Source organism: Hemiscyllium ocellatum, chromosome 21 (genome assembly GCF_020745735.1).
Source record: "Hemiscyllium ocellatum isolate sHemOce1 chromosome 21, sHemOce1.pat.X.cur, whole genome shotgun sequence".
Classification (NCBI taxonomy): Eukaryota; Metazoa; Chordata; class Chondrichthyes; order Orectolobiformes; family Hemiscylliidae; genus Hemiscyllium; species Hemiscyllium ocellatum.
In genome coordinates this window covers 64,936,972-64,951,433 of record NC_083421.1, presented here as the reverse complement: position 1 = coordinate 64,951,433, position 14,462 = coordinate 64,936,972, and the positions used below count along the sequence as shown (strand labels likewise).

Genomic DNA, 14,462 nt, shown 5'->3' with positions numbered 1-14,462 from the left:
GTGTGTGTATGAATTAGTATAACTGTAACTGTATATGTGTATGTGTGTGTGTGTGTAGAGAGAGTGTGTGTATGAATTAGTGTGTGTAACTGTGTATGTGGGTGGGTGGGTGAGTGAATGTGTGTGTGAGTGAGTTGTGTGTGTTTATGAATGTGTGAGTGTGTATGAGAATGTTTATGGTTGTGTGTGTGAGAGAGAGTGTGTATGAGAGTGTTTGGGTGTGTGTGTGAGTGTGTGTGTGTGAGTGTGTGTGTGTGTAAGTGTGAGTGTGTGTAAGTGTGTGGGTGTGAGTGTGTGTGGATGTGAGTGTGAGTGTGTGTGTGTGGATGTGACTGGGTGTGAATGTGACTGTGTGTGAGTGTGACTGTGTGTGAGTGTGACTGTGTGTGTGTGTGACTGTGTGTGAGCGTGTGGGTGTGTAAGTGTGACTGGGTGTGGGTGTGAGCGTGTGTGAGTGTGTGGTTTGTTTCTATGTGAATGTTGGGGTGTGGCGATGATGAGAATGTAATTGATTCTCCAATGTTTCCATTCGCAGGGTCCCCCTGGGCCCCCAGGACCCCGCGGCCCGTCTGGTGCTCCAGGGGCAGATGTAAGTATTTGTCCTTGGGAATGGTTCACCCTGTTGTCTCACTGGGCAGGGCAATGTCCCACAGTAAACAGGCTCAGCTGATATTCTAAACCCTGGTTTTGTGGCAGTCCCAATGTTGTGCTGAATGTTTTGACAGCTCATCCACTCAATGTACATTTATATAGAACCTTCCATGGAGTTAAATGTGGCACAGCCCATGAGAGAGAAGGCAAAACCCACCTCAGAATTGGCATTCAACCATAAAATAGGGTTCTGAGGCATGTGAGCCCAAACCTGATCAATGAGCTTTGTTTTAAGGAGTATCCTAAATGAGGAGTGGGAAGTGGTGAGAATTAGGGAGGGAATTCCAGAGCTTAGAATCCAGGGAGCTAAAAGCTGAAGGTGGAATGATGGAAATCAAAGCACAGATCATGTGGAGCCCTCCACGGCCAATGAGAGTACATTTTGCAGCCTGTAATAGCAATTCCATTAAAAGGAAAACAATATGTTTCTCAATTTATAATTTCCCATTTGATGTTACAGTTGGATGACTTGAGTTAAATCACAAAGTGAGACTTTACTCCAAGGTTTGACTTCATTGAGTTTTGGTGTCCATTCCAACATGATTCAAAATCACCAAGGGCACTGATACCATCATGTGAGCCTCCTGACCATGTCTCCATTGTGTACGTGTCTGTTCCCTCACCACACTGCAGTTTACCCATACAGCAAATGTGGTCTGGCTGCATGCTGAGTGTCTGTATCTCTGGATGCAATCACCAACGTTCACACTCAGTCAGATACATCACTCCTTGGTCACTTGATCAAACAACATGGCAGCATCTCTGTTGATGGGTAACACAGATAGCCCAGGGAGACCAGGTCACAGACATCACCGAATGTTGCAAATGGGAAATAAGGTAGGAGATTGGGAGAAGGACAGACTCTCTAATATTCAACAGAGTAGAGGGAGCTTTAACCTGAATCTAACCCAGTGCTGTCCCTGTCCTGAGAGTGTTTGATGGGGACAGTATATAGAGGAGCCTTTATTTGATCATTTTAGAGATGTGGCCATGACTGGGGAGGCCGGTGTTTGTTGCCCGTCTCTAATTACCCGTTGAACTCCGTTCCTTGCTCGATTATTTCAGAGGGCAGCCCCACTTTGCCACGGATCTAGAATCACATGTAGGCCAGACTGGGTAAGGCTATCCCTACTACTGAACCTGAGGAGTTTAATGACAATTGACAGTGGTCACCATTAAATCAGTCTTTTTTATTCCAGACTTTTACTGAAGATCAATTTCACCAACTGCTGTGGTGGGATTTGAACCCATGATCCGAGCTCATAAGCCTGGCTCTGGACTACTTGTCCAGTGAGCTCCCCAAAAGGCCTTGAGCTGAGAGAAGCAGAGAGCAGGGTGGCTGCTGCCTCCCACTTCTCCATGAACCTCATGTTTATTCAATGTTACAACTTGAGCAAATTTTTTTTCCTGAGTGAGTGTAAGACCAACGAAAGGAAAAACTCTTATGACTGTGTACAAGTCTCAAAAACAACACATTCGAAGAATTCAGATTGACAAACATTATCCTGACTCGAAGCACATGGTGTTTGAAGTTGGGGGAGAGACTGGAAATGACACATGTTACTGTTTATTACACAGCCGTTATATTAACTAATGGCGACATTGCATTGGCCTGACGAGAGATAGACCCAGACACAGCTGTTGAAGGAATGTATGCTTAGAATATCAATTTGGGAGAGCCAGCAGGAAGCCAGTGCTCAGAACACCACTTCTGCTGTAATGTAATCTCCAATGGATTGTTTGTATTATAGGGTCCCCAAGGTCCTGCAGGAGGAATCGGTAACCCAGGCGCCGTGGGCCAGAAGGTACTATCTGCAATCTGTTTCTGCTCTCACAGGAAACAATGTACAGCAATTGGCTCAGAGTTCAGGAGGAAGGGCCCTTTAATGGGACTGCTCACCAGTGAATCTGAATTCATCGCAACACACTGATGTGTTGCAATAGGCATTGCTTACAAACATTTATGAGTTAGGGTCAGTTTTAACTGCAGAGTAATGTTTTGCAACATATGTCATTCTGCATTCTAATCCAAAATGGAAAATTAAAAGTGACATGACCCTCCAAGAATGCACCACTCCCTCAGCACTGACCCTCCGACAATGCGCCGCTCCCTTAGCACTGACCCTCTGACAGTGTGGCATTCCCTCAGCACTGACCCTCCGACAGTGCAGCACTACCTCAGCACTAACCCTCCGACAGTGCGGCACTCCCTGAGTATTGACCTTCCGACAGTGCGGCACTCCCTCAGCGCTGACCCTCCAACAGTGCGGCACTCCCTTAGCACTGACCCTCTGACAGTGCAGCACTCCATCAGCACTGACCCTCCGACAGTGTGGCACTCCCTCAGCACTGACCCTCCGACAGTGTGGCACTCCCTCATCACTGACCCTCCGACAGTGCCCACTCCCTCAGCACTGACCCTCCGACAGTGCCCACTCCCTCAGCACTGACCCTCCGACAGTGCGGCACTCCCTCAGCACTGACCCTCCGACAGTGCCCACTCCCTCAGCACTGACCCTCCGACCGTGCCCACTCCCTCAGCACTGACCCTTCGACAGTGCCCACTCCCTCAGCACTGACCCTCCAACAGTGCGGCACTCCCTCAGCACTGACCCTCCGACAGTGCGGCACTCCCTCAGCACTGACCCTCCGACAGTGCAGCACTACCTCAGCACTAACCCTCCGACAGTGCGGCACTCCCTGAGTATTGACCTTCCGACAGTGCGGCACTCCCTCAGCGCTGACCCTCCAACAGTGCGGCACTCCCTTAGCACTGACCCTCTGACAGTGCAGCACTCCATCAGCACTGACCCTCCGACAGTGTGGCACTCCCTCAGCACTGACCCTCCGACAGTGTGGCACTCCCTCATCACTGACCCTCCGACAGTGCCCACTCCCTCAGCACTGACCCTCCGACAGTGCCCACTCCCTCAGCACTGACCCTCCGACAGTGCGGCACTCCCTCAGCACTGACCCTCCGACAGTGCCCACTCCCTCAGCACTGACCCTCCGACCGTGCCCACTCCCTCAGCACTGACCCTTCGACAGTGCCCACTCCCTCAGCACTGACCCTCCAACAGTGCGGCACTCCCTCAGCACTGACCCTCCGACAGTGCGGCACTCCCTCAGCACTGACCCTCCGACAATGCAGCTCTCCCTCAGCACTGACCCTCCGACAGTGCCCACTCCCTCAGCACTGACCCTCCGACAATGCAGCTCTCCCTCAGCACTGACCCTCCGACAGTGCAGCACTCCCTCAGCACTGACCCTCCGACAGTGCAGCTCTCCCTCAGCACTGACCCTCCGACAGTGCAGCTCTCCCTCAGCACTGACCCTCCGACAGTGCGGCTCTCCCTCAGCACTGAGCTTACTTCAGTGTGGGGCTGCCTCCATATCAGAGTGAGAGTGTCCTGTCTTTGTGCTGGATCTTGATTTCACTATACGCTGTTTTTGCTGATCAGTTGCTACTTTAATTAAACTGAACCTAACCCAGTGAGCATTCAGCCCGACACTCTGGGCTGGTATGAGCTGTTGTAGTCTTGATGGTTTTTATATTTCACTGGCCCTCTGTTTCTCCTCCAGGGTGACACTGGAGAGGCGGGAGCACCCGGACCTCCAGGATATTTGGGAATGCCAGTAAGTAATTGGCTTGTTATCCTTTGAGTTTGGTATCTGTCTGTCTCATTGATTAAATAACAGAACTGACTCCTCCTGCCCCCATATACCCCCCGACTCTTCCCTCCCTAGCAACCCTCACCTTCTTCCACAGTCTTGCTGTTATTCTCTGAATTGAAATGAATACTTTACAAACTGGAATGTGGAGGAAAGGGCAAGGCCAGAAGCCTGGATAGGAAAGTAAGGACATACGGAAGCTACAATGCTTTATAAAATACATTACGTGGCCAGACAAAAATTGGGCAAATGGAGTTTAATGTGGGGAAATGTTAAATGGGCCATTTGGCAGCAAGTGTAAAACGTAAGGATGTCATCGCAGCTTTAAGTAAATGCAGAGTTCTATGACACAAAGATTCTTAGAGCATGAATTACAAAAGGTTAGTCTGCAGGTGCAGGAAATAATCAAGAAAGTTATGAGAGTGTTATCATTTGTTAGAAGGGGAATTGAATAGAAAGTGCCGAGGTTATGCTGCAGTTATACCGGGCCCTGGCGAGAGCACAGCTGGAGTACTGTGAGCTGTAGTGGTCTCCTTCTTGGAGGAAGGGTGTCAGTTCGGTGGAAGCAGTTTGGAGGTTTCCCAGATTGATATTTGGGAAGGAAGGATTAACTTCTAAGGAAAGATGAGACAAGCCAGGCCTGTATCCACTAAAGGCCAGGGAAATAAAAGGTGGCTTGAGTCACAGAGAACTGTACTTCGGGGTTGAAATAAATTGATTTTTAATCAGTCAAACCAAGGGTTGTGGGGAAAAGCAGGAAAGTGGAATTCATGACGATCAGCTCAGCCTTGACCTCATGAGCAGATTTGATGGGCTGAATGGCCTGTCTCTGCACCCACAACTTGTGGTCTAATGATCTCATTGAAATTTATCAGACCATGAGGGGTTTTGATGAGGTGGATGTGGAGAGACTGTTTCCTACCTGGGAGAATGCAGAAGGGAAATAAACAGCTACCCAGTTCCTCAGATTGGATTCTGCTCTCTCAGAAGGTCATGAGTCTTTGAAACTCTCTTCCTCAAAAGACATTGGAAACCAAGACTTTGAATATTTTTAATATTTTGAATAGATTCTTGATAAACGATGGGGTGACAGGTTACTGGGACTAAGCACAAGCATGGTGTAATCAGATCAGCTATGATCTTATTCAATAGCACAGCAGGCACTGCGGCCAGAACATTCCTAATTCCTTTCTTTCGGTGGATTAACCAGTTTAGAAAGGCACACAGCTCACACTTTGTCTCATTCTTTCCAAGTGAAGAGTTTTTTTTTGGTGTTCTGCAGGGGCCTAAAGGGGAACGGGGTGAGAAAGGTGAATCTGGACCATCAGGTGCTGCTGGACCTCCAGGTCCAAAAGGTCCTCCTGGAGACGATGGTCCAAAAGGAAGTCCCGTGAGTATATTCCAACCAATCGCTCCCAGTCAGCTGCCTGCTGTCACTGGGTAGAATGGGTCAATCATCATGGCCAATTGTTCCACATTCCATCATGAAATGTATCAATGCCCCAATGAGATCACCAGGATGACCCATTTACATGACTAACTACTACCCAGGACACAAACCATTCACACCAGGTTACTGCAGTAACAATAAATCGTAAAATTCAAAAGAACTTTGGATGCTGTAAATCAGAAAGAAAACTAAAATAAATTGCTGGAAAAGCTCAGCAGGTCTGGCAGCATCTGTGGAGAGAAATCAGGGTTAAGGTTTTGGGTCAAGTGACCCTTCCTCAGAACGGAGGTTCTGAGAAAGAGTCACATGACCTGAAACATTATCTCTGATTTCCACAATAAAACTCATCCTTTTCATTGTAACACACTTAACAAGAGCAGAAAAGAGTGGATTTGTTATTTGATGCAATCTATCCTTTCAAAACCCTAAACATACAGACACACACTCAATCACAATGAAGACAGACAAAAGATAAATAGTTTAACACAGATACTGTGGCCAATAAGGAATACAGACAGGAAGAGCAAAATTCTCCCAGTCCAAAGTCCAGACCACGAGGTGTAAGCTTCTTTTTCGCTCACAGTCCTTTTGAGTTTTGCAAATGTAGGACACCGTCGTCTAGATGGTGAGGTCATCCTTGGACTGGATGGGTGATCAGGTGATCATGGATTGCTTCTTGTAAGAATTTGTTCTTTTTAAGCTTTCTTGGCTTTGCTGTAATTTTCCTGGCACAGAAAGAGAGAGGATGCCGTGGGTCTGCAGGCCCTGGATGCTTTTCACTCTTGGTACTTGACAGCTTTTTAACAGCCAGCAAAACAGCCATTTCCAGGTAGAAGTTTCTGAAGTCAAAAATTCTATACACTGTCCAACTTCCACTTACTTTTGCTTCCAAAGAACAGCAGTGATACGGCATGGCTCAACTCTACACAACGCTGGAATTTCAACTTGTAAAGCATCTCACTGGGTTTATTCAATCAGTCCAACTGCCACTTCAGTTTACAGACCCCAGTGACTTTAAAAACGTGTTCTTTTGCTCTGCCTCTGTCAAGTTGTTCACAAAGACTCTGTAACTCTGTGCATACGTATCATTCTGCTTCTCATGCTGTTTGGCTTTTTAAAAGAGATATCAAATGTCATTTCACAATCTAGCTATCCCTGAAACATTCACACATTTGTTTCCTTCAGGTGGATTACATCTGATTGGATTTTAATTCCACTTCTCACAATCCTTTCAGGTCAAGAATTCTAGCTGTGACAAGCTTCATCTCTCCTTGTTCAGGCACTAGTGATTTTTTCTGCCAGTGTTCTTAATTTTACAAACTCTCTTTATCAATTCATTGGCCAGAGGAAATAATTACTCCTTATTTGCTTTATATAAACCCCTCGTCATTTCAGTTAGCTGTCCCATGTGCCCAGATTAAATCTCCCCTTAACCCTCCCTGCTGGAAGGAAACCAAGTCAAGCTTCTCAGGTCTCCCTCTTTGCAAAGATTCCTCAAAGCTTATACCCATTCAGTCAGTTTCTTCTGCCCCCGAATCGCATCCTCCTCCAAGTGTGCTGCTAGAAACATGAGACAGTATTCAGCTTGACTCTAACTGAGTAAACGCTTAACATGATTCCTTCTTTTCACATTTAACTCCCTGACTTACAGATCAATGGTGTGTACATTTGCTCACTCTGTCAATTTGTGCTCCCTTCAAAGATTTGGGAAAATGGACCCCCAGCTACCTCTGTTCGTCCAATCCCTCAACCTAGTTCCATTCTGATGACAGTGCGGATCAAGTTGCCTGCTGTGTGTTTGCCCAGGATGTGTGTCCTCCTGGTGTCTGTAACCATCCTACTTGCAGTCACTACATTGTGAACAAAAAGCAGAATATTGCAAGTGCTGGAACTCTGAAATTAAAAGAGAAATTGCTGGAAGCATTCGCCACATCAGACAGTGTCAGCGGAGCTCGAATCGGAATGGATGCTTCAGTCTGATGACCTTTCAGAACGAAGCTGGAACGTTACCTGCATTCCTGTTGGCATTGATGCAGCCCGATTTACTGAATACTGTATTTTTCTGTTGTCACTAAGTTGCAATGTTTCTGTATGATTTACAAAGTTTGCAGTTTTACCCCCTCTCTCCAAGTCTAGGCCATTTATATATAACAGGAAATGCAAGGCTGCTATTATCTATTCTGAGGAGAGTACAGGACATATTCCAGTCTGACCCTCCAATCAACAGAATGTGCTCTCAGTAATATTAACCACTTTCCCTTCCTGAACCCACACACACATCTCTCTGCCTCTATCTCCTAAAGACACTGTCATCTGCTGCTTTATCGCTAGTCTTTTGACAGTTTAAATATAAAGTTGTTCCTGCCCTACAGTCAGCAACTCTCCGAATTACTTGAACAAAGTCTTCTCATCTTTTGTTGTTAACCTGTAAAATCACATGTTCCTTACCAAACCTCTAACGGTCTCTGAGGTTTACGAATGCAACTGACCTCGAGAGATAGTGGACTGTACGTTTCTTCACCCAGAGAGTGGTGAGCAGGGGGAATTCATTACAATAGACAATAGGTGCAGGAGTAGGCCATTCTGCCCTTCGAGCCTGCACCACCATTCAATATGATCATGGCTGATCATCCTTAATCAGTATCCTGTTCCTGCCTTATCTCCATAACCCTTGATTCCACTATCTTTGAGAGCTCTATCCAACTCTTTCTTAAATGAATCCAGAGACTGGGCCTCCACTGCCCTCTGGGGCAGAGCATTCCACACAGCCACCACTCTCTGGGTGAAGAAGTTTCTCCTCATCCCTGTCCTAAATGGCCTACCCCGTATTTTTCAGCTGTGTCCTCTGGTTCGGCACTCACCCATCAGCGGAAACATGTTTCCTGCCTCCAGAGTGTCCAATCCTTTAATAATCTTATATGTCTCAATCAGATCCCCTCACAGTCTTCTAAACTCAAGGGTATACAAGCCCAGTCTCTCCAGTCTTTCAGTGTAAGGTAGTCCCGCCATTCCAGGAATTGACCTCGTGAACCTACGCTGCATTCCCTCAATAGCCAGAATGTCTTTCTACAGGAAGTAGTTAATGCCAAAGCATTGAATGTATTCAAGAGGCATCTAGATATCCCCCTTGAGGCAAATGGGTCAAAGGTTATGGGGAGAGAGCAGGATTGAGTTGGATGGTCGGCCATGATCGTGATGAGTAGTGGAGCAGGCTCGAAGGGCCGAGTGGCCTCCTTCTGCTCCTATCTTCTATGTTTCTAAATCTTAATGTTAGCCCCGCAACCAGATTTCTCCTTCAAACAATGAACCACTGCACTTCCTTTTGTTTGTTGCAAATTTAGCAGGAGAGCTCATTCTGTCCCTGCTTTCCCACACCCTCTGCCCTCTGTGGAGAGATCCAGTCTCATAAAAACATCGGATCTAGGAACAGCAGTTCAGACCTGCTCTACTGTTCAAAATGATCATGGCTAATCCTCCACCTCAAATCCACAAGCCCCAGTTTCCCCCCCACCATACCCCTTGATGTTTTTAAGATCTAAAAACTATATCTATCTCTTTTGCGAATATACTCAGTGACTTGACCTCCATGCTTCTTGAGGTAGACAATTCCACTCTTGAGTGCGGTGACCACTTTATGCACCATTCCTACTGTGGCCGAACTGAAGTTCTATAAAGCTGCAGCCGAACTCAATGAGGACAAATGTGCCATCAGCCTTTTTCACTCCCTTATCTCCATGCACTGCCGCCTTCAGTGATCTGTGGGCCTGCACACCCAGATCCCTCTGCACATCAATATTCCTGAGTGTTCTGCCATTCACTGTATAATTTCCACCTGTACTTGACCTTCCAAAACGCATCACCTCACATTTGTCTGGATTAAACTCCATCTGCCATTTTTCTGCCCATGTCTCCAACTGATATCTATTCTGCTGTATCCTCTAACAATCCTCCTCACTATCCACAACTCCACCAATCTTTGTATCATCCACAAACTTACCAATTAGACCAGCTACATTTTCCTCCAAATCATTATGGAGACCACGAACAACAAATGTTCCAGCACTGATCCCTGTGGAACATCACTAGTCACCATCTTCCATTCGGAAAAGCATCCCTTCCCCACTACCCTCTGTCTACTATGACTCAGCCAGTTCTGGATCTATCTTGCCAGCTCACCCCTGATACCATGTGACTTCACCTTTTGGACCAGTCTGCTGTGAGGGGCCTTGTCCAAAGGCTTGACTGAAGTCCATGTAGCCAACATCAACCTCTTTTCCCTCATCAATCATCTTTGTCACCTCCTCAAAAAATCTCAATCTAGTTAGTGAGGCAGGCCATCCCCCGTACAGAACCATGCTGTCTATCACTAATAAGAACATTTCCAGGATTCTCCCTGCTACCCCTCTTAAACAAAGAGACAACATTGGCTATTCTCCAGTCCTCTGGGGCCTCCCCTGTGGCCAACGGGCATACAAAGATGACTGTCAGTGCTCCAGCAATTTGTTCTCTTGCCTCTGTCAGTAATCTGGGATGAGACCCGAGGACTTATCTACTTTAATACATTTTAAGACACACAACACCTCTTGGTTAGAAACTCAACACTCCCTTCTCTGAGATCATCCTCCACCGATTCCTTCCCTTCAGTGAATACTGACACAAAGTATTTGTTTAAGACCCTCTCACTAGTATCCTTAAATACAAATGAGGAAGGACACCACTTCGACTGGGACAACACATCCATCCTAGGACAAACCAAACAGAGACACACACAAGAATTCCTCGAAGCATGGCATTCCAACCAGAACTCTATCAACAAACACACCAAGTTAGACCCCATCTATCACCCCCTGAGAAAAAGATCAGGAAATGACATCACCACCAGAAATGACATCACCAACCCAAGGAAACCCAAACATATAAATAGAAAGAGGTCCATACCACCATGCTTTATCCGGAGACTCACTAATGATGTTACCTAGTATGGTGACAAAACCGAACCCTCCAGCTCAGTGAGCAAACCTACATCCACAACTTCACCTCCGCCTTCTGACTGCACACATTTGTCCTTGAGAGGACCAATCCTTTCCTAGACTACCCTCTTGCTTTCTATTTATGTCTAAAAAGCCTTGGGATTCTCCTTAACCCAAAGCAGGAGACTGGGTTTGAGGAACCTGTCAGCCGTGATTGAATGGTGGAGCAGATTCGATGGGCTGAATGGCCTAATTTCTGCTCCTATGCCTTATGGTCTTACGGACTTTTAGCTGTTCTAATTCCTTGTTTAAGTTCTTTCCTACTTTCCTTACAAACTGAAAGTGTTTTGTCAGTTCCCATTCTCCTCAACCTTACACATGTTTCCGTGTTCTTCCTGACCAAGGTTATAGCAGCCCTGGTCATCCAAGGTTCACAGAACTTGCCGTACCTATCCTTCTCTCTCACAGGAAGGTACTCCTCCTGACCTTCTATCAACTGCTGTTTAAAATACTTCCACATGGCCCTCAAACAGCCACCTCCAATCAGCATTCTCCAGTTCCTGCCTAATAGTGTTGTAGCTGGCCTTCCCCAAATCTAACACCTTCACCTGAGGACTGCTGTTAGCCTGATCCATTAATATCGTAAAACTCACCGTGTTATGGTCACTACTCCCCACTGAAACTTCAGTCACCTGGCCGGGCTCACTTTCCTGGTTGGACTGTTCACGTACTGTGTCAAAAAACCCTCCTGAATGGTCCTTACAAATTCGGCCCCATCCAAGACACAAGGTGTGGGCGAGGGGGATGTTCAAAAGAGATATGCCAGGCACATTTTTCATACAAAGGGTGGTGAGGGCCTGGAATACATTGCCAAAGGAGGGGGTGGAATCAGACACAATAGCAGCATTCACAAAACACAGGACAAGTATATGAATAGGAAGGGAACAGAGGGATACGGATCCTGTAAGGGGACACAGTTTTAGTATATTAGGGCAAAATGTGTCAGCACAGGCTTAGAGGGCCGAAGGGCCTGTCCTCTGCTGTATTGTTCTTTGTTCTGAGTGAAGACATGTTTGTTCATCCCAATCCTGAATGGTCTACCCTATATCCTTCGACTATGTTCTCCACAGAACACAGATTCCCCAACCAGAAATAACCTCCTTCCCACACCTCGCCTTGTTGGAATTTTATATGTTTCAGTCAGATCCCCTCTCATCCTTCTAAACTCTAGTGAATGCAGGTCCAGTCAAACTAATTTCTCCTTCAAGGACAGTCCCGCCATCCCCAGTATCAACCTAGTGACCATCTCAGGAGAGTAGACCCTTTCTCAGACAGGGAGACTGTATCTGCACTCTTCCTGAGGCCCATTGGAACTGCAGTGCTCCTTGTTGCTTACCTCTGACTAACGATGACCCGTGACTGTCAAACTGCTGTCTCCCCATCACAAGCAAGGGGGTGTTTTCCAAATGCAGAGTCCCTCTGACACTTCACCTACTGCAGGCTCTCTCCCCTCTTTCTCTGCACTTGGATCTGCTGTCACTAATATTTTGCTTGTTCTCCCCTTTTCCGTAGGGACCAGTTGGTTTCCCTGGTGACCCCGGTCCCCCTGGTGAAGCAGGCCCTCCGGTAAGGTGAAGCTGGTTTTAGTTAATGGTGAATTGCCATTGAGTAGCTTAATCAATTCAACTAGTCATTATAAACTCTTTCTGAGCATTAATCCAATCTCCCAGGTTAAAAGTGCCGCAATAATTGGATATTGTAGTTTGTAATCTATATTTTCCTTTTGTTATTAATGTTTTGAATGTCATGATATTAATCATTAAAAAGTCATTGTCCTAATGATGGAGATCTTAAGGCTCCGAAATGAATGTGAGACAACAGATAGACTGAACAGCCTCAAAGGATGTAAGATAACCACGGAACACTCATACTGAGGCCTTTCTTTCACTGCAGGGCCAAGATGGACCTCCAGGTGACAAGGGAGAAGATGGTGAACCAGGACAGATTGTGAGTTGGGAAAGGACAATGCTTAGTGGAATTTTGTTTGATGGAGGTTTGAATAAATGGGAGCCCAGTGATTGAAGTCAGATCCAATGCTGCTGAGAGCAGAGTGCTGAACTAAGCATTATTGGAGGGAGGGATGGAAAAGCCAGAGTGAGGGTCCCGAATTCAAAACCGGAGAGTCATGGATTTACTCACACTCTGTCAAACCTGGTGGCGCAGAGGGTGCTGATGAAAAAGGTACCATTACTGGACCAAAAACCTGGCAAAAATATTGAGAAAGAAGAATCCAAGTGAGAACACCGAACTCTGGACTGAAGGACCAAGAAAAGTGCCCCAGCTGGTGGTTTGAACAAAACCGGGTGCTGGAGATGTTGGGGCTGGAGGGGGTTGCTGGTGATGGACGATGTGTCAGGGTGTGGCCCTATGACTGGCCCATGCTCCCCCCCACTGTGAACCTTTCGGTAGGTGACATGATGGAAGGTTCTGATGTCACCTTTCTGTTTTTAGGGCTCCCCTGGTCCAACTGGTGAAGCAGGACCACCTGGTCCTCCAGGAAAGAGGGTGAGTGTGAACACACCGATATTATCCCTGACACACACACACACACACACACACACAATGTGTGCACAGACAACATACACATAGACATGCAGTAAATACTACCACACACACAGACAGACACACACACACACAGACACACACACACACACACACACACACACAGACACACACACAGACACACGCGCGCACACACATTCTTAAACAAGCACCAGGAAATCCTGTGTTTTCAATATCTGTGATTGCTTCCTCTGTTAAAGACAATAACTTTGCAATGTTTATCCTTCATGTTGTTCAGGGTCCTCATGGTCCTGCAGGTCCTGAGGGGAGACAGGGAGAGAAAGGAGCGAAGGTAAGTGAGACTGAGAATCCCAGTCAGCTGTCTGAGGATTCAAGAAGTTGTATTATTTGAGTTGACCCGGTCAGTCTGATCTCATTAACCCTAGTTCCTGCCATATCATGACATTGTGAACACTATCCTTTAACCCTGCTAACCTCCAGGGATTATTGTCAATGTTTCCAAAAACCATTGTTAGAACACAGTCTCTCTGCCCCGGCCGTCATTCTGGTAAATTGATGCTGGACAGGCTTAAAGGTCAGAACTGGCACATCATAAATAGTGTTCCAACCTGGCTTTGACCAAAAGCAGTTCCTCAGCACTGACCCTCCGACAGTGCGGCACTCTTTCAGCACTGACCCTCCGACAGTGCCCACTCCCTCAGCACTGACCCTCCGACAGTGGGGAACTCCCTCAGTACTGACCCTCCGACAGTGCCCACTCCCTCAGCACTGACCCTCCGACAGTGTGGAACTGCCTCAGCACTGACCCTCCGACAGTGCCCACTACCTCAGCACTGACCCTCCGACAGTGCCCACTCCCTCAGCACTGACCCTCCGACAGTGCCCGCTCCCTCAGCACTGACCTTCACTGACCCAGACATTAATAAAGGAGGTGGAGAAAGTGAGGACTGCAGATGCTAGAGGTCAGAGTTAAGAGTGCGTTGCTGGAAAAGCTCTTCAAGTCAGACAGCAGTCAAAGAGCAGGAAGATTGACGTTTCAGGCATAAACCTTTCATCGGGAATCCTGATGCAAGACTTATGCCCAAACGTCAATTCTGCTGTTCCTCGCATGCTGCCTGACCTGCAGATATTAATGA

The 14,462-nt window shown here is 46.9% G+C and overlaps 1 protein-coding gene across 2 annotated transcripts in view; it reads left to right on the top strand.

Moving 5' to 3' along the window:
- Positions 1-14,462, top strand: part of LOC132825971 (collagen alpha-1(V) chain-like) — a 499,923-nt gene that overhangs the window by 452,022 nt on the left and 33,439 nt on the right. For both annotated transcript variants that reach the window (XM_060841664.1, XM_060841663.1), the window contains exons 48-55: positions 536-589; positions 2,403-2,456; positions 4,234-4,287; positions 5,606-5,713; positions 12,316-12,369; positions 12,697-12,750; positions 13,255-13,308; positions 13,604-13,657. In XM_060841664.1, coding sequence (XP_060697647.1) covers positions 536-589; positions 2,403-2,456; positions 4,234-4,287; positions 5,606-5,713; positions 12,316-12,369; positions 12,697-12,750; positions 13,255-13,308; positions 13,604-13,657 — 486 coding nt within the window. The remainder of the gene's footprint in view (positions 1-535; positions 590-2,402; positions 2,457-4,233; positions 4,288-5,605; positions 5,714-12,315; positions 12,370-12,696; positions 12,751-13,254; positions 13,309-13,603; positions 13,658-14,462) is intronic.